Raw genomic sequence first — 24,202 nt, 5'->3', positions numbered from 1 at the left:
AAAGAGCAACACTGTATTAAAAAAACAGGAATGGAGAACCAAAACAGAATTTTGGTCTTTAAAGCAGAGTCGTTAAAAATTAAACCTTGACAGGCTTTTAAATCAAATTACGTCTTTATCTGCCTTCAATATCCCAACATGAGCCTAATAAGCCTTGACCGCTTTGTTTAAGGAGTCCGTTTATACAAAGCATCGGCAATTAAACATTATCTACAGAGTGTCTGCTACATCCACTCATCAAAAAAAGCATTCGGAAAATGAGCCGATAAAATTCCAGCCTTGGAGAATTAATATTTGAAATCCCATTTGTAAAAAGTTCCAAGGTTATGATAAAGATTTTTTGCAGTTTTCATTTTCCTTACAGCTCTCAATGAAAGGAGCTGCATGTACAAGTTATTTTCTCTTAAAAAGGCATAATGACTGCAAACAGTCTTCGCCTCCCTCCGTGCCCCTGAAAAGCTTTGCTTCACCGCAGGGCAAGAGGCTTCAATACGGGCGTGCAGCGCAAAATATGCCAGCTCAAACTGTTCAACTCTGAATTCCTCAATTAGAAGAGAATGATTAAACAATTGTTAGCCTTGCTGATTCAAATGTCAAAGGACGTGCATAGATGCTTGATGCAATAAATTCTTTGGTCTATGTTACAATGAAAATATTAGAGCAAAGGACACAAGCCCAAAGGGAGTCGTTTGTGGCTGTGCTGAAATCTGTGCCAGAATCATTCTCTGCCAATTAGGCTGATAGCGATTGTGATCAGTAAAAATACAGGAAATATAGTCCTGGACCAGATACTTTTACACAAATGTTTTAAACAAAAATAGAAAAGTAAAGAGAAAAAACATTTACGGGAATATTTTTACTCATATATATATATATATATATATATATAGCAAAATAAAAGGTGAATAAAGTAAAACAAAAAGGTCAATAAAAATAATAAAATGTGAATAAAAAAAAGTTTTTAATAAAATAAAATATTAAAAAGTGATTAAAATAAAACGTTAAAGAAAAAGGCAAAGAAAAAATAAGGTGAACAAAATATGAATGAAACAAAATATAAGATGAATAAAATAAAAAAAAAAAGTATAGCCATGTCAAAATTAAGTTAATTGCATTGATTCAAATTAAAACAGGACTCCAGACTAAAAGGACAAAGGACCCCATGGCTCCTAAACTGAAACATTTAGGAGTCAAATGGCTGTTTTAGTTAACACATCACAGAATTGATTGATTTAGATTGTTGTTTAAAAACAAGATTGAAAACAAAAAAAAGACAGCTGATGAATCAGGTGTTATGTATATATATATATATATATATATATATATATATATATATATATATATATATATATTCCATAGCTGAGTGCAAAAATTTGCATTCCCCTTTTGTCTAGTACGTTTTCACACCCCTTTCAGAATTTATACAAATATAAGAGATGAAAGATATTTCTTTTTTATTTGTATCATTATTTATTATATTTAGTACTGCCCTTCAGAAACACATAACAGGTATTTACATAAAGCAAAGTATATATATATATATATATATATATATATATATATATATATATATACACAGTATATATGCATACACAGTTGTGCTCAAAAGTTTGCATACCCTGGCTTTTATTTAAGGATAGTGATCATATGAAGCCATTTATTATCACACAGTTGTTTGGCTCCTTTTTAAATCATAATGATAACAGAAATCACCCAAATGGCCCTGATCAAAAGTTTACATACCCTTGAATGTTTGGCTTTGTTACAGACACACAAGGTGACACACACAGGTTTAAATGGCAGTTAAAGCTTAATTTCCCACACCTGTGGCTTTTTAAATTGCAATTAGTGTCTGTGTATAAATAGTCAATGAGTTTGTTAGCTATCACATGGATGCACTGAGCAGGCTAGATACTGAGCCATGGAGAGCAGAAAAGAACTGTCAAAAGACCTGCGTAACAAGGTAATGGAACTTTATAAAGATGTAAAAAGATATAAAAAGATATCCAAAGCCTTAAAAATGCCAGTCAGTACTGTTCAATAACTTATTAAGAAGTGGAAAATTCGGGGATCTCTTGATACCAAGCCAAGGTCAGGTAGACAAAGAAAAATTTCAGCCACAACTGCCAGAAGAATTGTTCGGGATACAAAGAAAAACCCACAGGTAACCTCAGGAGAAATACAGGCTGCTCTGGAAAAAGACGGTGTGGTTGTTTCAAGGAGCACAATACGACGATACTTGAAAAAAAATGAGCTGCATGGTCGAGATGCCAGAAAGAAGCCTTTACTGTGCCAATGCCACAAATGACAACACCTTGACATACTTCACAGCTTCTGGCACACTGTAATTTGGAGTGACGAGACCAAAATAGAGCTTTATGGTCACAACCATAAGCGCTATGTTTGGAGTGGGGTCAACAAGGCCTATAATGAAAAGAATACCATCCCCACTGTGAAGCGTGGTGGTGGCTCACTGATGTTTTAGGGATGTGTGAGCTCTAAAGGCACGGGGAATCTTGTAAAAATTGATGGCAAGATGAATACAGCATGTTATCAGAAAATACTGGCAGACAATTTGCATTCTTCTGCACGAAAGCTGCGCATGGGACACTATTGGACTTTCCAGCATGACAATGACCCTAAGCACAAGGACAAGGACAAGTTGACCCTCCAGTGGTTACAGCAGAAAACGTTGAAGGTTCTGGAGTGGCCATCATAGTCTCCTGACGTTAATATCATCGAGCCACTCTGGGGAGATCTCAAACGTGCGGTTCATGCAAGATGACCAAAGAATCTGCATGAGCTGGAGGCATTTTGCCAAGACGAATGGGCAGCTATACCACCTGCAAGAATTTGGGGCCTCATAGACAACTATTACAAAACACTGCACGCTGTCATTGATGCTAAAGGGGACAATACACAGTATTAAGAACTAAGGGTATGCAGACTTTTGAACAGGGGTCATTTCATTTTTTTCTTTGTTGCCATGTTTTGTTTTATGATTGTGCCATTCTGTTATAACCTACAGTTGAATATGAATCCCATAAGAAATAAAAGAAATGTGTTTTGCCTGCTCACTCATGTTTTCTTTAAAAATGGTACATATATTACCAATTCTCCAAGGGTATGCAAACTTTTGAGCACAACTGTATATATATATATATATATATATATATATATATATATATATATATATATACATACACACACACACACACACAGTTGAAGTCAGAAGTTTCCATACACCTTAGCCAAATACATTTAAACTCAGTTTTTCACAATTCCTGAAATTCAATCATAGAAAACATTCCCTGTCTTAGGTCAGTTAGGATCACTACTTTATTTTAAGAATGTAAAATGTCAGAATAACAGTAGAGAGAATTATTTATTTCAGCTTTTATTTCTTTCATCATATTCTCAGTGGGTCAGAAGTTTACATGCACTTTGTTAGTATTTGGTAGCATTGCCTTTTAATTACTTGGGTGAAATGTTTTGGGTAGCCTTCAACAAGCTTCTCTCAATACGTTGCTGGAATTTTGGCCCATTCCTCCAGACAGAACTGGTGTAACCGAGTCAGGTTTGTAGGCCTCCTTGCTCGCACAAGTTTTTTTTCTTTTCTTTATTTTTCTTTTTTGTTTAGTTCTGCCCACAAATTTTCTATCAGATTGAGGTCAGGGCTTTGTGATGGCAACTCCAAAACCTTGACTTTGCTGTCCTTAAGCCATTTTGCCACAAATTTGGAGGTATGCTTGGGGTCATTGTCCATTTGGAAGACCCATTTGCAACCGAACTTCAACTTCCTGGCTGATGTCTTGACATGTTGCTTCAATATATCCACAGAATTTTCCTTCTTCGTGATGCCATCTATTTTTTGAAGTGCACCAGTCCCTCCAGCAGCAAAGCACCCCCACAATATGATGCTGCCACCCCCATGCTTCACGGTTGGGATGGTGTTCTTCGGCTTGCAAGCCTCACCCTTTTTCCTCCAAACATAACAATGGTAATTATGGCCAAACAGTACATTTTTGTTTCATTAGACCAGATGACATTCCTCCAAAAAGTAAGATCTTTGTCCCCATGTGCACTTGCAAACTGTAGTCTGGCTTTTTTTATTGTGGTTTTGGAGCAGTGACTTCTTCCTTGCTCAGCAGCCTTTCGCTATGTTGATATAGGATTCGTTTTACTGTGGATATAGATACTTGTCTATCTGTTTCCTCCAGCATCTTCACAAGGTCCTTTGCTGTAGTTCTGGGATTGATTTGCACTTTTCGCACCAAACTACATTCATCTCTAGGAGATCGAATGTGTTCCATGGTATTTACACTTGCGTACAATTGTTTGTACAGATGAACGTGGTACCTTCAGGCATTTGGAAATTGCTCCCAAGGATGAACCAGACTGGTGGAGGTCCACAATTTTTTTTTTTTTTTTTTTTCTGAGGGGGAAATCTTGGCTGATTTCTTTTGATTTTCCCATGATGTCAAGCAAAGAGGCACTGAGTTTGAAGTTAGGCCTTAAAATACATCCACAGGTACACCTCCAATTCATTACACCTCCTATCAGAAGCTAATTGGCTAATTGTCTAAAGGCTTGACATAATTTTCTGGAATTTTCAAAGCTGCTTAAAGGCGCAGTTAACTTAGTGTATGTAAACTTCTGACCCACTGGAATTGTGATATAGTCAATTAAAAATTAAACAATCTGTCTGTAAACAATTGTTGGAAAAATTACTCATCATGCACAAAGTAGATGTCCTAAACGCCACATCTATAGTTTGTTAATATTAAATCTGTGGAGTGGTTAAAATTAGTTTTAATGACTTCAACCTAAGTGTATGTAACCTTCTGACTTCAAATGTATATATACACTGGTGGCCAAAATTTTGGAATAATGTACTGATTTTGCTGTTTCGGAAGGAAATTGGTGCTTTAATTCGCTAAAGTGGCATTCAACTGATCACACAGTATAGTCAAGATATTACTGATGTAAAAAAATTAAAAAAAACAGTACCATCACTATTTGAAAAAAGTTATTTTTGTTCAAATCTAGACAGGCCCCATTTCCAGCAGCCATCACTCCAACACCTTCTCCTAGAGTAATCATGCTAAAATGCTAATTTGGTATTAAAAATGAACTTATTTTGACAGTCATTATATCAAACACAGTTGAAAGCTATTTGTTCATTAAGTGAAGCTTAACATTGTATTTGTGTTTATTTTTGAGTTGCCACAGTATACAAAAGACTGGCATGTCTTAAGGTCAATATTAGGTCAAAAATGGCAAAAAAAGAAACAGATTTTTCTAGAAACTCAGTCAATCATTGTTTTGTGATTACCCAAAAACTGAAGATTTCATACAAAGGTGTACACTACAGTCTTCAAAGACAAAGGACAACTGGCTCTAACAAGGACAGAAAGAAATGTTTAAGGCCAGATGCACAACTAAATAAGAGGATAAGTACATCAGAGTCTCTAGTTTGAGAAATAGACGCCTCACATGTCCTCAGCTGACAGCTTCATTGAATTCTACCCGTGCAACACCAGCTTCATGTACAACAGTAAAGAGAAGACTCAGGTGTGCAGACCTTATGGGAAGAATTGCAAAGAAAAAGACACTTTTGAAACAGAAAAGCAAAAAGAAAAGGTTAGAGTGGGTAAATAAACACATTGGACAACAGATAATTGGAAAAGAGTGTTATGGATCTTAACCCCATTGAGCTTTTGTGGGATCAGCTAGACTGTAAGGTGCGTGAGAAGTGCCCGACAAGACAGCCACATCTATGGCAAGTGCTACAGGAAGTGTGGGGTGAAATGTCACCTGAGTATCTGGACAAACTGACAGCTAGAATGCCAAGGATCTGCAAAGCTGTCATTGCTGCATGTGGAGGATTTTTTTTTTTTAAAAAATTTATTATTTATTTATTTTTTATTTTTTTAATGAGAACTCTTTGAAATAGTTTAAGAAGGTCTGATTTTTTTATTTTGTTTTTATTTTTTTTATTGTAACAGTAATTTTTCAAATTTTTTATGTCCTGACTATACACTGTGATCAGTTGAATGCCACTTTGGTGAATAAAAGTACCAATTTCTTTCCATAAGAGCAAAATCTGTACATTATTCCAAACTTTTGGCCGCCTGTGTGTGTGTGTGTGTGTGTGATATATATATATATATATATATATATATATATATATATATATATATATATATATATATATATATTTCTTAGTCTTTCCTTACTGTGACTAGATGGACACAAAGACTACAAGAGTGCAAATTTAATGAAATCCCAGATGCAGTTTATTGTGCTACTCCAATCCCAATCAATAATAACCAGGGGAAAAAAAGATTTGGTACATAACACAGGACTTTTATTTATAAACAAGCCCAAAATACACATGGGACTACTATTTTGAAATGTCTGCACTCCCAGTTATGAACTCACTGACAGTTGATTCGCTGAGAAAGTGACTCGATTTCAAACTGCTAACCTGAGCTCCTGAGTTCAAATGAGCTCTTGTCGGGTGATTCATTATAAAGATCCGGTTCAAAAGAGTCATTTGTTCATGAATCGGACATCATGGCTCGCGCTGTGTTTGTGGTTGCGTGCAGCCAGGGAGCTAATATCATCAACAGAAAGGGAGAAAAGCGGCTCGAGACACATGGGTGGTGCGCGCTCTAAAGATGTACTCAATAACTCACAAGATGATATCTGACGAAACGGCATATGAAAGCACACATCCCGACTGTCGCCAATGGCGACTAGATTTTAAATTATTGTCGCAATCTTTTATTTTTGGTCGCATTTGTGACCATCCTAGTCGCAGTCTGGACCCTGTAAAAGAAGGTAAATGTCAAGCTTCAATTTATAGATATTCATACAAACTATAGATATGAATGAACGTACATTAGTACAAGTGTATGTTTACTGTATATATTATATGCAGAAACTAATAGCCAAATTGGCTCTCTGTGTAGTTTAGATGCTCAACCCAAAGAAATGGGGATTAAAGAGCCTTCAGAAAGGACACCCATACAACTATAAAGAAGTTGGGAGTAAGTGGGATATTTATTCATGGAGGACTGTGTGTGCACATTTCTGAGAGACATGAAGACGAGCAAAGGATCAGAAACTGCCTCAGTGTTCCTCTGCCAGAATTGCAGCTTCCAAAGTATTCAGTGACTTCTGTGATGAGACTGCAACAGAACTCATGCAGAGATTACAAACACCCTCACCCGCTCCCTTCTGTTGCCCAATATCACAGATCTTCACAGGAAACAAGGACTATGGCAGGAAAGAGAGAGAGAGATTCTGTATCCAAGCTACCAATAACCATGTTTGCAACTGGGTAGTTGATAGTCAATAAATAGTATGCGCATGTTCAGCTATGGATAGAATTATAAGTCAGCTATCTGGCTGGTACTTTTACTTTGCATTCGGAAGCAGTAAATCATCAGGAAACCATTCTTTCCCTGGGATACACATGCCCACATCCTAACCATTGACTTTACAGCACAGATTCCATAAACCACTCTGTCCTGCCTGCCCCTCTGCCCATGCCAAAAAACAGAGCTATGAATCTATGAAAGCCACATGGATAAAATACAGCCTATAGCCAACCATATGCACACAAACTCACATAGCGCCTGTATATCCCTGAAATAACTGCCGTCAATGACATAAGGCTGCAGCATTTCTGCAACTACGATCCAATCCGACAGCTCCATGTTTTATGCAGGAAGAAACCACCACTTTCTGAAATGAAACCCATTTTTTTCAGGCCTTCTCTCAAATAAACACACATAGGTAATGACTGTTTTGTCAGGGTGATATTTTCTGACAATCCCTCCTTACCTGATATACAGTAAAACATCAAATTACATCTTAACTTTCTCTCTGTACACACACACACAGCAAATGAACAGAACATTCTGTAACAGAAGATGATGTTGGCTGCTCCTGTAGAGACAGAGGAAGAAAATGAAGAGTAGACAAGAAGAGATTTAATAGAGAAAGACTGAAGATAGGAACACTGTGTCTAATGACTTGAAGTGAACTTGTAAAAAGGCCTGAAAGTAGCAGGCAACTGTCTGGGTGTTTACAAAGGCATTTTTCTACAGGGTTAAAGGTGAAGAATGTAATTTATGTGCCATTAGAGGCAGCAAATGGAATCATAAAAATAATGATTGTTCTGAAACCGGTTTCCCAAAATCTCCCTTCATCTGCCATTGTTCAGAAATTAAACCGATAGTCCTGCTCCAAACTCAGTTGTTACTGTCTTGGGCTGGTCAGGATGCTCAAACATGGTCAGGATGCTAAATTTTTTTGATAGCACCACAGAGTTTACACCTTTCTGTGACATTAACCTACAAATGGTTTACTTGTTGTATATGCATACAAAGCTGGTATAGTAAAGAAAAAAAAAAGACATCAGCTTTTAAAAACAAATAACACCAAGAGCAATGCGTCAAATGTGTCAACACAATTGCAGGCAATTTGCTGCACCAAAATAATTCACAATGAGTGCAAAACAAATGTTTTAATCTCTATTTCCATAAGCTGCCTTTAGTTTCAGACAGCCATTAAAATTCTCACAAACATACACAAACTAAAGGCAGCTAGATTGCTGCCTTGCTGTCCGGTCAGTCAATGACTTAAAAGACAGTATTTTGGTATTTCAGACAGGCTTCCAAGTCCTAATAACATCATGTCTAAAAATATAATACAAATTCAAGTAAGCTTTAGAGATAAAGTGAATTTTCATGACTACAATATGATAAATTGAAAGAAAAAAGACATCATTGAAATAATATGGAAAAATTGACTTTTATAAATTCATTTAAATATTTTAAGCTCTTCATCAGATTCCATTTGTATTCTTTCAACCAACTGCCGAATCACACACACAGGACTGTTGGATTACATGGGTAGTGAAGGATACATCTATGCTGCCTTTAAAAACCAGATAAAGACACTGTAGACAGGATGTTACACAAACACTGAATTTGGGCATGCCTTAATGGCTTTCTACCACTATTTGTAGCTTTTGAAGGCAGCATTTTTCAGGTTTCAGACATTTTTTTAAAGACTTTGCTCACAAACAGCAATTTACAGTCAATTTAATATTTTATAGTTGAGCATAACTAGAATTTTTTTTTTTTTTTCACTGTAGAAACTTATTTGGCTTGACACTTTGTGATTTCCATTCCTTTTAAAGGCTTAGAAATCATAATATTAAAATTACCTGATATTTCTAGGTTTTGGTTGGGAACCCTGAAGCAGATACTGTAGGCATCAGTATACAGTCCAAGTCACTAGGATAAATAAGAGCCAGTGAAACAAACAAAACTTTGATAAAAGCACCTTTAACTGTGTATTCTAGGTGTAATCTGGAGGACTTCTATATTTATACAACAGTTATATTCAAGATTACATTAAAAAAAAGTATTTATAGTGCTGTTCCAAGCTCTCTCCATCTGTGAAAAGATGCATGCCTGAGTCTAGCCAAGGTCAGACCTTAAAAGCAGGAGCTTTGACAATAAAGACAAGAGAAATCCAGAGAGTGCAGCACTGTAAAAGCACTCTGAGATCTTCAACATATCTAGCACGGAGAGAGAACTAGGCATGTTAGAAATACATAAAGAAATTTACTACTTTTCCTCAAAAGAAACGGCAACAAAGTGCTGCACTCACAGACAAGACACTCTCTCACTTAAACAAATGACACACTCTCAGCATGGATATGCTCTTCTGTAATGTGATGTACAGAGGGAAACTCTGCGTCACTGCAGCTCTTTTACGACAGGGCCGCTCTCCAGCTTGACATTACCGTCAATCCATTCGCCATCATTGATTCCAAAACAATGTGACAACACTAGAGAATTGAGTGAAAATTGTTTGCATCCGAGAACTGTGTATGGGTGACATCTTGTCTCTTCAAATGGAAACGTCTGGAATTATAGAAGGAAGGAAGGAAGGTAGGAAAGTAGTAAAGAGGCAAGGAAGGAAAGAATGAAGGAAGGGAAGGATGAAGGAAGCAAGCAAGGCAGGGAGGAATGAATGAAAGGAAAGGATGGAGGAAAGAAGGAAAGGATGGAAGATAGAGGAAGGAAGGAATAAAGGGATAAAATGGAGGAAGGAAAGGATGAAGGAATAAAAGGAGTAAAAGGAATTAAGGGAGTAAAGGGTAGGAAGGAAGGGAGGAAGGGAGGCAAGGATGAAGGAATGAAAGGAGTAAAAGGAAGGAAGGATGAAGAAAGGAAGCAAGGCAGGAAGAAAGGATGGAGGATAGAAGAAAGAATGAAAGGATGGAGAAAGGAAGGAAGGAAGGAAGGGAGGGAAGAAGGGAGGAGGGAAGGAAGGTAGGAAAATAGTATAGAGGCAAGGAAGGAAAGAATGAAGAAAGGGAAGGATGAAGGAAGCAAGCAAGCAAGGCAGGGAGGAAGGAATGAAAGGATGGAGGAAAGAATGAAAGGATGGATGAAGGAAGGAAGGAAGGAAGGGAGGGAAGAAGGGAGGAGGGAAGGAAGGAAGGGAGGGAAGAAGGGAGGAAGGAAGGAAGGAAGGCAGGCAGACAAGGATAAAGGAATGAAAAGAGTAAAAGGAATTAAGGGAGGAAAAGAAATGAAGCATTAAAATAATAAAGTTTTCATAAAAACAAGTTTACTAATGACAGCCAAAATATCTTATTCTAAGGCATTCTGTCTGGAAGCTCTCTTTCTCTCTCTCTCTCTCTCTCTCTCTCTCTCTCTCTCTCTCTCTACACACACACACACACACACACACCAATCAATCCATTGCTCTAAGCAGCACTGCAGTGTTGCTCTTATTTTTTTATTTTTTATTTAAGGGAACAGTAAGTCACTGTAAGCTGTAGTACTTTGGTTAGAGGACGCCACAAAGATTCATGCCTGCGAGCTGACATGCGTGCGCACACAAAATTAGCCATTTCTCAAATCAATCTAACTAAGGTTGTGTGAAATACTGATAAAAAGGTACTATGATATTAAACATTTAATGATATTCAACACAGTTTGGAAATATGCAATTGGAAAATATGCCGAGACATGCACCTTGACTCATAGCTATCATTTGTTTATAAGTGTTACATACAGCATTCATAGATGGTTGTTATTTCTATGACCCTGCTATATTTAAAGATGGACTTAACCTGCAATACTGCAAAATCACAGCAGCTTCGGTCAGGGACGAATGGACGTGTATTTTTTTCTTTTCTTTTTTCTCTGTGCTCTAAACTCTCTTCTACCCATGATTGCAGAGCACAGAGAAAAAAGAAAAAAAAATTCCACCATAAATGTGGATTAGGGTTGGCTAGAACTGGAATCTGGATATTTTGCAGACCAGGTTCTAATCTGAATTGCCTGAAAGAACACCATGGCTCAATGTGTCGTTGCATTTGCACTAAACACTAGGCCACAGCTCTGACTTGAGAAATAATCTAATAAATAAGCACAAAACTCTGCTACGTATTCTACTTGACAGTATACACACACACACAAATACGACCGTGGGCTGGCCTCTTCCAGAACACCTGAGCTCTGAGCACACCCTGAGCAGTTTATGAAAGTTACATCATGACCAGAGATGCACTGAAGAGGGAAGCTCCCCACTGCTGTGGCCCCATCTTACATACATCTTTGCTGAAACACACCCTTTTGATATCTGCTTCAAACCTGTCCTCCCTTTTTCTTTTCCAAGAGAGGACTGCGGAAGGAAGGACCCTGTCGAGGTGGGGAAGGACTCTTCTAAAATTAAACAAGTGAACTTTCCTTCTGATCATAGCTCAAGAGGATGAGAAGAGAGGATGGGAGTGTAACTCAGGACACGGAGATAAGCAGCTGGTGGTACACACACTCCTAAAATAAGCAAGTACAACAGCAATGCAAGCAAGTGCACCAAAGGTACATTATAAATTGAACAATGTCAACAATATCAAATTCAGTGTTCAAGAATGCAAACAAAACTCTTCAGTAAATTAGAGAACAGGCTATGTCCCAGAAAGTGTTTTAAGATGCCAATAGGCTCTTGTCTTGAAGGCTAACAACCCTTGACTGAAGAGGAAGACCTCTTTATTCTAGTCACACTCAGCGAATGCTTACCATGCATTTTCCAATGTTTTTACTTCATTTCAAGAGATCATCTAAGTAAACAGTTTACTGCATTTGAACAGAGCCAACTTTTCCAGTTATTTAAGGGCATATTCTATAATTTTTGCACCATTTTCCATCCACTTATGATAGCTAAAAGGTGCTTTAACACCATCGGGCCAAAAGGTTCTCAAACAGTGCTGTTCTTCACATATATGAGCTTGTTCACAAGGTTACGGTTTATTTTTCCACTGTGGTGCTGCGAAATCAGGTAAGTGGCCAATTGTGAGTTGCCACGTCACTAAAGCCATTTCACCAGCACTGTTCTCTGACCTGAGTATGATAAGCTATCTGTGCTGAGAAATCTGGGCCAGGAATGGTTTGTAATTGTACTGTTCTAAACAGAGTTTAGGTGGAAATGCTACTCGAACCATTACTCGTATTTATTTACGCATTGTGTCATCTTTACATGAACAGACAGATGAAGACAGTAGCTAGACTACTCAAAATCACACTATAGCTCAATTAAAACTGGGCATGTAAACATACTGACCGTGGTGCTTTGAGCAGTCCAAAAGTGAATTTCTGCTTCAACCAATGGCATGAGTTTGAAATAGGACTACCTGTAAAAAGCTGTTTAGCAGGGAACTGCTTAAATTGTTTGAAACAATTTTTGGAATTCTGTTTGGAGCAGCTTGTAGTGTAGAAATTACAAACATCATAAAGATTTCTTCACCACCAGCATCACCCCAAACGTAATTAATATTCAAGATTATAAATCACAAAAAAAAAAAGAAACACAGTTTTCAAACAGATTCCAGTGGTAGTGATCTGCCCTGTCTTTCATTGGTTGTACAGACAGATAGTCCTGTCCCAAACTCACACCACAGGTCGAACCAATGTTGTGTGTCAGGCTGGACGGGCCGCTTAAACAGGAATATAATGATAGCGCCACAGAGTTTCAGAGTACACAGAGTTTTAGGAATCAACCTACCAATGGATTACTTATAGTTGACTCTGTATATTACACTAGGATACAAGAAATAATTTTAACATCGGAAAAATGGGGGGCCTGGGTAGCTCAGCAAGTAAAGATGCTGACTACCACACCTGGAGTCGCAAGTTCGAATCCAGGGCATGCTGAGTGACTCCAGTCAGGCTTCCTAAGCAACCAGTTGGTCCGGCTGCTAGGGTGGGTAGAGTCACGTTGGGTTAACCTCCTGGGTTAACCTCGCTATAATGTGGTCTTTGCTCTTGGTGGGGCACATAGTGAGTTGTGCGTCGATGCTGCGGAGAATACCGTGAAGCCTCCACATGCACTAGGTCTCCGCGGTAATGTGCTCAACAAGCCACATGATAAGATGCGCGGATTGACTGTTTCAGACGTGGAGGCAACTGAGATTCATCCTCCCACCACCCGGACTGAGGCGAGTCACTACGCAACCATGAGGACTTGGAGCGCATTGGGCATTCCAAATTGGGGGAAAAAAACCCGGAGAAAATCCAAAAAAATAAAAACATTGGAAAAATTACCCATTAGCTTTAAGCTGAAAAAGGGCTAAAGATTTTAAACGTGTTGTAGTATGTTCTTACAGGTCATTAAATTGAGAAATGTGTTGGATTGTTCTTAGCACAGATCAAAACGACTCATCTCTGACTGCTGTAGGAACATGTCAAGCATTACAACAACATCTGTTGAAGCACTACAGCATCACAAGCAACATGTATATCTTTGGTCCTCTAGGAAAAGAGATATTTAAACAGGAAAGGGAGTGGAAGAAAAGAAGAAAGTGAGCAATGAAGCATTTCTGCCCTTTTGATGCGGTAACCTTTGCCGGCATGCCTGTGGGTGGAGAGTCGTTCACCATAGCAACACTAATAGGGAACCGAGCGCAGTAATGGAAGGCTGAGTGATAGTAAGCACGCCTGTCTCTCTCGCTCCTTTCGTCAGTGCTTCGGCATTGTCTGACCTTTCAACCACTCAAGGCAAAGGGTGCTGCTGATTGAATGCCTCTGTTCTGTGCTCTAATTTAGCACTGAGCTCATTCATGCAGTGATCTTGTGGAGAAACTGCCTGTCAATGTGGCCACAGTAACACACAGATATAAACAAGTAATCTATCTAATGGTGAGATGCTGTAATGGGGAAGGTATTCCTTTGTGTGAACACACAAACTGAAGTGTGATATTTTTTTTTTTTTTCTTCAATGTTAAAATACTTTCCCCTATCCAAGCTTTACATGCAAGTAAACAACTGGTAGGACGACTTCCCTGAAGACTGTACACACTGTGGCTCTGTGATGCTATCAAACATTGCTCTGTTTGACCGTCCCAAACAGACCGACACAGCAACATTTGTTCAACCAATATCATCAGTTTCTGGCGGGGATATCTGTTTTTCGGCCAAAAGGGGAGTGTTAAGGAATCCTGTTTGAAATCAATCATTTTGCAATTGCATTTGGTGATGCTAGTGCCACAGAAATTATACACTTTAGCTTTAAAAAAAATACTTCATGATTTTTATCTTTGAAGAAATACCTGAACATCACCATAGGGAGCTTTTTTCAGATTAAGCCAAGACCTGGAGATGATTTTGTCCCCAGTGTATAGCCAAGTAAACACACAAGGCTTAAAGGGTGTGACTGGGGCTTGTACACACACATAGATTCCAGATAACCCCTCCATTCCCTCTTTGTTATCACTCATCACATTCATTCCCTAAAGTCAATCATGCCTAATATCTGTAAGTACACAGAGATCCACACAGATATGATACCTGGACATGTACCAGAAAACATTATAGAGGTGGGGAGGAAGGCCTGCAGGTAACACAAACACACACTACAATTTTATGGTGTACTGCCCTGTGTATTGTAAAATCGATAACCGCATGAACTGCTTGAAGCTCTCATTTCTTTCACATGTAGTGTGTTTCATAGCCAGCAGTGCTTTCATTCTCTTTTTCTGACAGAAAAAAGGCTACAAGCTCTCAAACACTAGAAACATCAGAAAAGGCTGCGCCAGGAGACCAGAGCCCAAAGCAACTGTGGCAGGGGGAAAAATGGGGATCATTTTTATAAAAATCTTAAGTGGCTGATTTTGTAAATGCCAAAATAATCAACTGTATCTGCTTTGACCTTTAAAAAAAAAAAAAAAAAAAAAAAAAACTAAACTTTATAGTTCAACAACACAACATAGATGATAAAATCACAAATCATAAAAAAATTAAAAGAGAAGGAAATAGAGAGAGAGATAGCAAGAAAGATGAGGTAAACTTGACTGAATACCAGATCAATTCAGGTAAAAAAGAGATTATGATAAAAAAAAAAAAAAGAAATAGCAGTGTGACAAAAATAAAGGTTTTCTGTTCAAAAACCCTCACAGGAAGAGGGTGAAAAAAACAATATTACAAAAGGAACAAATAGAGGAAGGAAAAAAACAAAGGAAGACATTCAGGAAGAAATTACCAAATTAATTGAAATATCTCCAATGAAGATACGCATAATTAAGCACAGTTGGGGTTGAGGGTGTTTGTTCTCCATTGGGGAGAATGTAGGGACAAATAAATGGGGGGGATGGAGGAATCCAGAAATAGATGGGCATCTCTCTCCACTGTTTTCAGGGTGACTTAGACCGAGTGGTTAGAGGCAGAGTATGTAAACGGGTGACAGTAATACATATAGGGTCAAAAATACATCTCTCTTTTTCCTTTTTAAATATATTTTGAATAATCATATCACCGTTCTAATCTAAAGTATCGCCATCTCAACTGTATTATGTCCCGCATTAAATAGAATGTAACTTTTAACAACCTAAAACACCAGCTGACCTAATCAATTTGTTAATATTTCATAGTTTGGGGGGGCCTGGGTAGCTCAGCAAGTAAAGATGTTGACTACCACACCTGGAGTCGCATGTTCGAATCCAGGGTGTGCTGAGTGACTCCAGTCAGGCTTCCTAAGCAACCAATTAGCCCGGTTGCTAGGGTGGGTAGAGTCACGTTGGGTTAACCTCCATGTGGTCGCTATAATGTGGTGGGGCGCGTGGTGAGTTGTGCGTGGATGCCGTGGAGAATGGTGTGAAGTTTCCACACACACTAGATCTCCGCGGTAATGCGCTCAACAAGCCACGTGATAAGATGCGCGGATTGACGGTCTCAGACGCGGAGGCAACTGAGATTTGTCCTCCGCCACCCGGATTGAGGTGAGTCACTACACCACCACGAGGACCTATAGCGCATTGGGAATTGGGCATGCCAAATTGGGGAGAAAAAGGGGAGAAAATAAAAAAATAAAATAAAAATAAAAAAAATATATTGCATAGTTTGACTTTAATTGATTGCCATCTAAAATATATCTTAGTGAATTTTAAACCAAGGTAGAGAGAGTTAGATTTAAAATGTATAAAAGATTCAAAAGCTAATATTTCTGAAAGTGAACTTGGCATTGGACAAATTGTTTTGATAGTCTTACCTAGTCATAATAAAAAAAGTGCAGAACATTTTGAGAATGTCATTTAACCGAGATTCTTTTCGTTCACAGAATTATAGGAAAAGGTTAATCTATAAATTAAAAAAGGTAAAATGGTAATAATAATAATAATAATAATATAATACATAGGCCTTCATTTGATAATTTATTTGATATTATTAAATGTTTAAAATAGTTACACATAGCTACGGGGTGATGATTTGGCACTAATTTGAGCTGGCTAGAATGGGGATTGGCTACTCACAGAGCACTGATTAAAAGGTCAAAGGTTCCAGGTGCTCCACTTCCTTCCCTGATGTGCAGTAGTGATATCTGCGCCAGCCCAGATACCCACAGGTACACATAGGCATGCATGTCCACACATATCTTACACATACACACAGAGAGGGCAAGGAGAACAGATGCTGAATAGCAAGACCTCACAGCTAGCTACTGACTCTTGACCTTGCCTCAGATTGAGCCCTTCAGATCCCCATCTTGCCTTGGGGAGGTCAGAGACTCAGAAAGACCATCTGCATGAGGACCAGCTTTTAAGACCTCCCAGAAAACACAAGCCTCCGCAGGTCAAAAGAGAAGGACAAAAGCTACTGAATCAGAAAACTCCACTGGCAGAGGATCTTGAGGAGAAAGAAACCCTTTGCACAAATGCAACTCCCCAGGAAGCTTCAGGCAAAGAAATGTGAACACATTTTAACAGCATAGGGGACTGAATAAAAGTAGCAATGCTATTAGTGATAGATCGATATATAGGCAAGATGGATTAATCGGACAATTGTTGACAATTTTGAGATCATCTGAATTGGCTGATAACCATGTTTCAAATTTTTAAGTAAACTTTGAGTAAATATTGTGCAAATATTGTGTAAAATAAGTATTCATGTAATTTCAGTAATCAATTTTCTGTAATTAAAGGAATATTCAGGGTTCAATAGAAGTTAAGCTTAATCAAAAGCATTTGTTGATTACCACAAAATGTATTTAGACTCGGCCCTTGTTTTCTTTAAAGTTACATTAAGGCATCTGTAAATGTTAAAATACTTACAGTTTCAAAAGCATAGTCACAAGATGTAACATAATTTTAGTGTGATAAAATCAATTACTAACCTTTACTATGTACACTTATATCCAATTTTACAACTTTGATGCCATGACAACGTACCAACCATACACCCTAAAACCTAGATATCAGCCGATATATCGGTTTTACCGATTAATCGGTGCCGAAAGTTGCTTTTTGGAACTATTGGTTATCGGCAAATATAGATGCCGAAAGTTGCCGATATTTTATCATTTTTGTTTTAGTCCTCCATGTTCTCTCTGAGCAAAACCCTTCAAAACATATTTTTGTATGGTTATTATTGGGATATTGGTTGCACAACAAACACACATGCTGGATTTTTGCAGCCTATATGTCTGTGTCTATCACAGTAAGGAAAGACTAAGAAATATTTTTTTTTAACATTCAGTACATTCGAATTTTAAAAACTATCGGAAAATTAATTGGTTATCAGCATTTCCATCACCTTAAGTTATCAGTATTGGCAAAATTAATCGGTCCACCTTTAGTAAAACCCTAAATCCCTAAAAACTTTTTTTATAAGATTCACACTTCCCTTCTGCCTTACAACCTTTCAAAAATGTGCCCCATTTACTTCCATTGTAAGTGGTTCATTTTAATCTCGATTTTTGCAAAAAGTCAAAAAAACATTTGTATATATTAACATTATGCCACAAATGCCATCGATTGAGCTTAACTTGTATTGAACCGTGAATATTCCTTTAAATTGTGCTATGCATATTACGTATATCGGCAATCTCTAACCCTGCTCTCTGGATATTGATATCAGCCATTGAAGAAGTCATATCGGTTGACAACTAATGGACTAACTTACCTACACTGTTCAGTCTGATTAATTTTAGAATAGAGTCTGTTCGTTTGGGGGGTTAATGAACTGGTAAAAAAAAAAAAAAAAAAAAAAAAACGATTCACTGATTTATTGGAATCATCACTTAACTGTTTTCCTGTAACTCCCTGCGCGGCATTTTACATACTCGTTTTTTGGAGCACAATAAATATTTTTTTATAATTCTGCCGTTTATCACTATGTTTGCAATTCAGTAGAATTCATTAGTTTTTAGTTTTTGTGTTTGTATGTTTTAAGTAAGTTTTATTATTAGTGTTTGGGTAGCAGTCTATTAGGTTTGATGTCACCTTAACGGTTTTTGTGCCAGATAAAATACCGTTATATTTAAGTAAATTACATACAGTAGTCTCAAATTGTTTGTTGGAATTATATATTTTAATACAATTTATTGTTAATAGAATTTTTAATAATTTAAAAGATATAGTCCTCTCAAATAGCTTCGATGTAGTTGTTAGTAGCTTAACTAACTTTATTTTCTAAGAGGTAGACTGACTACTTCCAAAAAGGGAATTGTACTGCTTAACTTTAAGGTTAGCTTGGCAAGCTACAGTTTCAAAGCAACTTCCCTAACATTGAACTTTAATAGGGCGCATGAAGTGTGTGTAAATCATCAAGTCAAACAGTAATTGTTAGACTGGTGGTGCTACAGTGGTTAGCTGTAACATTGTACGGTCTTTATGAGGCTTTATGTTGGAGCAGTTGACAGGCCAAGGCTAACAGACACTTACCAGCAAGCAGGAAGGTGATGAGACAGGTCTCTTTGGGCATGTAGAGCTTGAGTCTAGAGCCACTGAACACATACTCCACCACAGCTTCAGAGCGGCCCGCTCTCTGCAAGAACGGCAAGAACTGTTTGGCTTTCTGTGTCTCCTGTGCAAAAAAAAAAGAAAAAAGGAGGGAGAGAGAACTAAAAAAACAGAGTAAAAAAACAGATGTGTCATATACATACTACCATAAATATATTTAGAAAGGAATCACAGTCGCAGGAAACAATTCATCAGGAAACACTTTATATATAGTATATAGCATTGAATCTTTTAACACATTTAAGGCAGCACAGAGATGCCTCTAAGTCACCCTCACTCTGCTAACCTTACATGGCTACCTTGACTGGTTTCCTTGCATTAGTCTAGGCATTTGCTTATTTGTAATTGGACTAGAAAAAGACAGGCCAGGGAAAAATAGTAGTCATTGACACTGTGTGCCATTCTGAGACAAGGGTTTATTTTAAGTGTCCTGAGTAATAGTGCACTTGTAGAAGTGAGAGCGGTCATCTCTAAGGTTTGACAGGTGACAGTTTGGTGTGTATAGACACTGCAGATATCAGTTTAAATATTGCTGCTTCCTGTGACTCAGCACACCAGAGTCACCCACTGCAGCTGGAGATATAGCCATGACCCACATAAAGAGAAAGAAGAAAAAATAGCAAGGAGAGAAAATACAAACATCCAAAAGACGAATGGTCCCTTCAGACCAACAACATCATCCCAGTCCAAACGACATTACTCTGACTGTCACTCATATAATGAGGAAATCTTGTTTTTGGATAAGAAATGAGAATGTTTCCATTTGAAAGTGACACACTCTGTTCTTGCACTCTAAAAGCCTTCTACACAAACTCTTGTATAAATTACGTCCCGAAACCATTCTCAGACAAATGCTGTATACTTAATTAAAACCTGAGGAGCTTGTTTATTACGCAGAGATATGAGAAAGAAACAGAGGAAGGCGTTAAAGTTGAAGAGAGGTGAACTAGTCAGTGGCTGTTGAACATCAGATGCTTCACACTGCAAATAACGAGCTTGTCGACACGTCAACTGCTGAATGACATTTATAAGCTGACTAAAATGTAATCTTCATTTGGCGGTCCAAACAGGATTCGCCCAAAAAACAACTCTGGAGCTACAACTGTGTAGCATCTGGACCAATCAGACACACAATTATTCATTATTTAATTAATAATCCAACAGACGTCTCAAGACCGTAACAAGCAAAGGTCCAAGTAGGCCCAAGCAGTCTCCAAGATGTCTGCTCTCCCACTAATCATTATCAGCTCTTACTCCCCCTTTGCTGACACTGGTCCAGCAACTAGTGGACCTCAGAGACATTCCAGGTGGGGGAAGGTAGCCACATGCAAAGCAAAGGAATGTGGGAAGATGTAACTCACTCCATTCCCCCATAGGAAAGACACATAAAGCCCATAAAACAGACTTCATTAATTTATAGACAAACTGTTCTATAAATGAACATGCATATCCTCAGGACATTGTGTGTATGATTATTACTGTCTCGTATAGTGTCTTTTGTACTGTATACCGTTTTGTGCATGCTTTATGACAGAACCACTAGATAATGTAAAATTATTGGTATCATGCTTCCTATCAAATCAATCCTTGTGTGATGCCCTAAACATTGGAGTATAGCACCCATTGTATGCTTGTTATATTAATCAGAGTATAAAGGGGCACAAACTGCTAGCTTACTCCAGTGATGCAAATGAGTCAGCTTCCAAACAAAGGAACTTTTCCCGCTGGAAAATTGCACCTTTGTCATTGGTCAAGCCAAACTCGAGAGGAGTGACCTCCCTCAGGAGTTAAAGGGCACTGTCGGAGTGACCTCCCTCCTCTTCTTTGCTCTCTCTCTCGCTCTCTCGCTCTCTTTTCCCTCTTTCTCTCTCCCTTCTGCTCATGGTTGCTGTTCGCGTGGGACCGGAAACACCCGGTCCGACCGCAAGGTCATAGGCCGGCAGGCCTCAAACACATCAGGCCATGTGTAACTTCCTTGACCATAACAGAGTCAAACTAACACCGCAAGTTCATCATAATTTCTTCATTAAACGCAGAAGAAATTGATTGCAACTACAACACCATCGACTCAAGGAACCATCAAGACTTTCTCCTGAGACTGCATCCGGGCGCTCTCTCAACAGCCAAAACTTAGAATAAGCTGTGAACCCCTTTGTTAACAAAGGTGCTTTGAAGTAAGAAACTGATGGTTCTTTCAGATGGTTAAATGACTCTTTTCATATCTTCATTCCCCTGTTCTGTTCCAGTTTCATTCACTTTCACTTTTCCATTTCCCATGTATGCGTGATTTGTGTGTATGTGTTTGTTTAGATTAGTTATGTGTTCGTGATTTAGTTAAATAAAGCTTTTGTGTACATTCTTGCGAGCTGATTCTGGTCTGCTTGCAAATCAACGTCAATTTAACAATTTGATCACAGCTACATGTTAAGAAAGAGTTATTTTCCTGTGGCCACGAAAAATATCCTTTCTGAGAGTTGATAGATGATCAATACTGAGTGTTCACTGGACAAACAGATTAATTGATTGTAATGTTAATTCAGCTACATCAAGTTAATTCTATTAACTGATCCAAATATGTATAATTGATTATAACGAGTTATGATTAATTATTCATATTCCCCTGTTAAAGATAATTTGACTGTGGTATATTTTGATATATAATCTCATCCCTGTTTTTAAAAGATTTCGCTTCAAAGCTGTACCTAAATATGTGTAATATTATTTTCAATAAGCCATGAGAATATTACTCCAATAAGAGAATTAATCATAATTCCCTTATTAAAGCTAATTCCTTACAATAGAAATTATGAGCGGATACAACGAGACGGATACAACGAGACGTTGTATTACGATTTTAATGGTGGAGAATTTTATTCAGACAAATAATCTAGTTATTTGTCATTTATCTCATTTATAATGGTTGTCGAACGCGACTAATTCCATTATAAATTTCCTTATATAATAATGTAGAATAGGACAGTTTCATTTAATTCCTAGCTCACACATACTGTTTCCCTACATATAATGGCAGACACTTTAACCCATCCCGTGTACATTTATACTACCAAATTTGCTACAACTGTGAAGGTTTTATTGGTGGAAAGACTATTTTTAGAGGCTGTTAGTTAAATTAATTGGCATGGCTGTAATACAGCAATGAATCAGCTGTCATAGTACAAAAGCTTCAGCACCAAAGATTCAGAAGAGAAATCTGAAAAAAGAGGGCCGGGTGAAGCCGCTCAATTTCACACATTCAGAACACATTAACCAGGTTTATATTCACATCATTTTCCGATTAAGGTCCATATTTTTGGTCTTTAGAGTTTGTTCTGAAAAATAAAAATTATGTTTAATTGTTTTGCAGCTATTGGTATATTCCTATTTACATGTAATCAGCATAATTACTTGTATAGACGCTCACTCTTGAAATGTATTTACACTGCATTTTAGTAATCAGGTTAATTTGTTTACATGAAACTAATTTCAATCAGAATATGAACATAAATATTATTAAATTCTTATTAATTTGTAGAAACATTTGTGTGCATGTAAAAAGTCATTTTAATGGGTCAAGCTCATGCCCAGATGGAATCTGCAGACTTAATTCACATTTTCTGCACTGATTTTGGGCAGAATTTGTGGATTTCTGCAGAATGGATTTAAATATAGTAAAATGTGATCTATATCAAGCTGAGAATACTTCACTTTTATTGGTAGCTAAAAAAAACAACAACTAATTAGCCATAATATTTCATAAACAAACAAGGGACATGAGATGTTTAGAACTTTGCAAATGATGGGTGTTCCAATTCTGTGGAAATATCTGGAGTTTTCTGCAGAGTTCTGTGCATGCAGATTCCTTTTGGGCCTGGTTATGCTGTGGGTATAAAGTCAGATGTTACAATAATCAGTTTCCAAAACATACAAAGACACTTACCCCTGAAATATCCGCCACTCTGTGAATGGGCACCTCTTTCTTGCTGTGTAGTCCTTTGCCATTCTTGATTGCCCTGCAATGATTCAAGCAATCAGTGTTACTGTCAGACAAATATTCAGGGTCTCCACATAACAGAAAGACAGCATGGGCCCCCTGGACCATAAAACCATTCCTGCCCTAGCCTGAGAAATAAGCACTTAAATAGACACATCCATTCATCCGTCCCTCACATCACAAAAGCGCCATCAAATCACATTTATTACATCCACCGATTCTAATGAGCATTCCAGGCTCCAAGCTCTCATGCATTACACATGGGATTTGTTATGGAGTCTGCTCTGCTTCTGAATCTCCAGCACCAGGGCAAAAGAAAAGATGCAGTATTTTACCTGAATTGCGAGTTTGTGAGTCTAAATTGAATGTGACGAGATACAGCGTATACTATGAAATATCGGAAATAACAACGTGTCAGTGTTCGCTGGTTGCACTACAAAAAAACAACAATTTAACACTGTAATGTCACATTAGTTTAGGTTTCACTGAGCGTCCTCATATTCAAATGTACTTCTAAACGCCTCCCACAGCGGTGTGGCAGGTGTCTGAATGTTTGCAAACAGTATACCGTTGCTCAGCAGTTTCGAACTTTTTACCCCTGAAAGAAGAACAAAGAACTTCTCTGAAATAATATTTATGATTCACACTGACTCAAGTTGACCTTGGAAAGTAGCCCACAGTCACACTTGGACACGCGCGCACACAAAACCCCCGCTAGATGCCCTAACACAATTGGTCCACGAAAGGCCTGTTATCCATAGTTATTTTTTTTTTTTTTTTTTGTCTAATGCCAGTAATTGAGCCTTTATGAACTGATATTAATGAATTGTTCAAAACGACTCATCAACTCACTAGTTATTGGTTTAAATCAGCCTGACGAATCA

General features: G+C 37.8%; 1 protein-coding gene across 1 annotated transcript in view; it reads right to left on the bottom strand.

The window, feature by feature from the left end:
* The window catches only part of LOC127434836 (staphylococcal nuclease domain-containing protein 1-like), a 280,085-nt gene that overhangs the window by 193,657 nt on the left and 62,226 nt on the right, over positions 1 to 24,202 (bottom strand). The window contains exons 14-15 of the mRNA XM_051687847.1: positions 23,265 to 23,337; positions 19,250 to 19,391 (exon numbers count right to left, since the gene is read on the bottom strand). Of these exons, the coding sequence (XP_051543807.1) occupies positions 19,250 to 19,391; positions 23,265 to 23,337 (215 nt within the window). The remainder of the gene's footprint in view (positions 1 to 19,249; positions 19,392 to 23,264; positions 23,338 to 24,202) is intronic.

The sequence above is a fragment of the Myxocyprinus asiaticus genome, chromosome 45, assembly GCF_019703515.2.
Source record: "Myxocyprinus asiaticus isolate MX2 ecotype Aquarium Trade chromosome 45, UBuf_Myxa_2, whole genome shotgun sequence".
NCBI classification, from domain to species: domain Eukaryota; kingdom Metazoa; phylum Chordata; class Actinopteri; order Cypriniformes; family Catostomidae; genus Myxocyprinus; species Myxocyprinus asiaticus.
The sequence above is the reverse complement of the archived record's forward strand: the minus strand, read 5'-3'. Positions and strand labels throughout refer to the sequence as shown.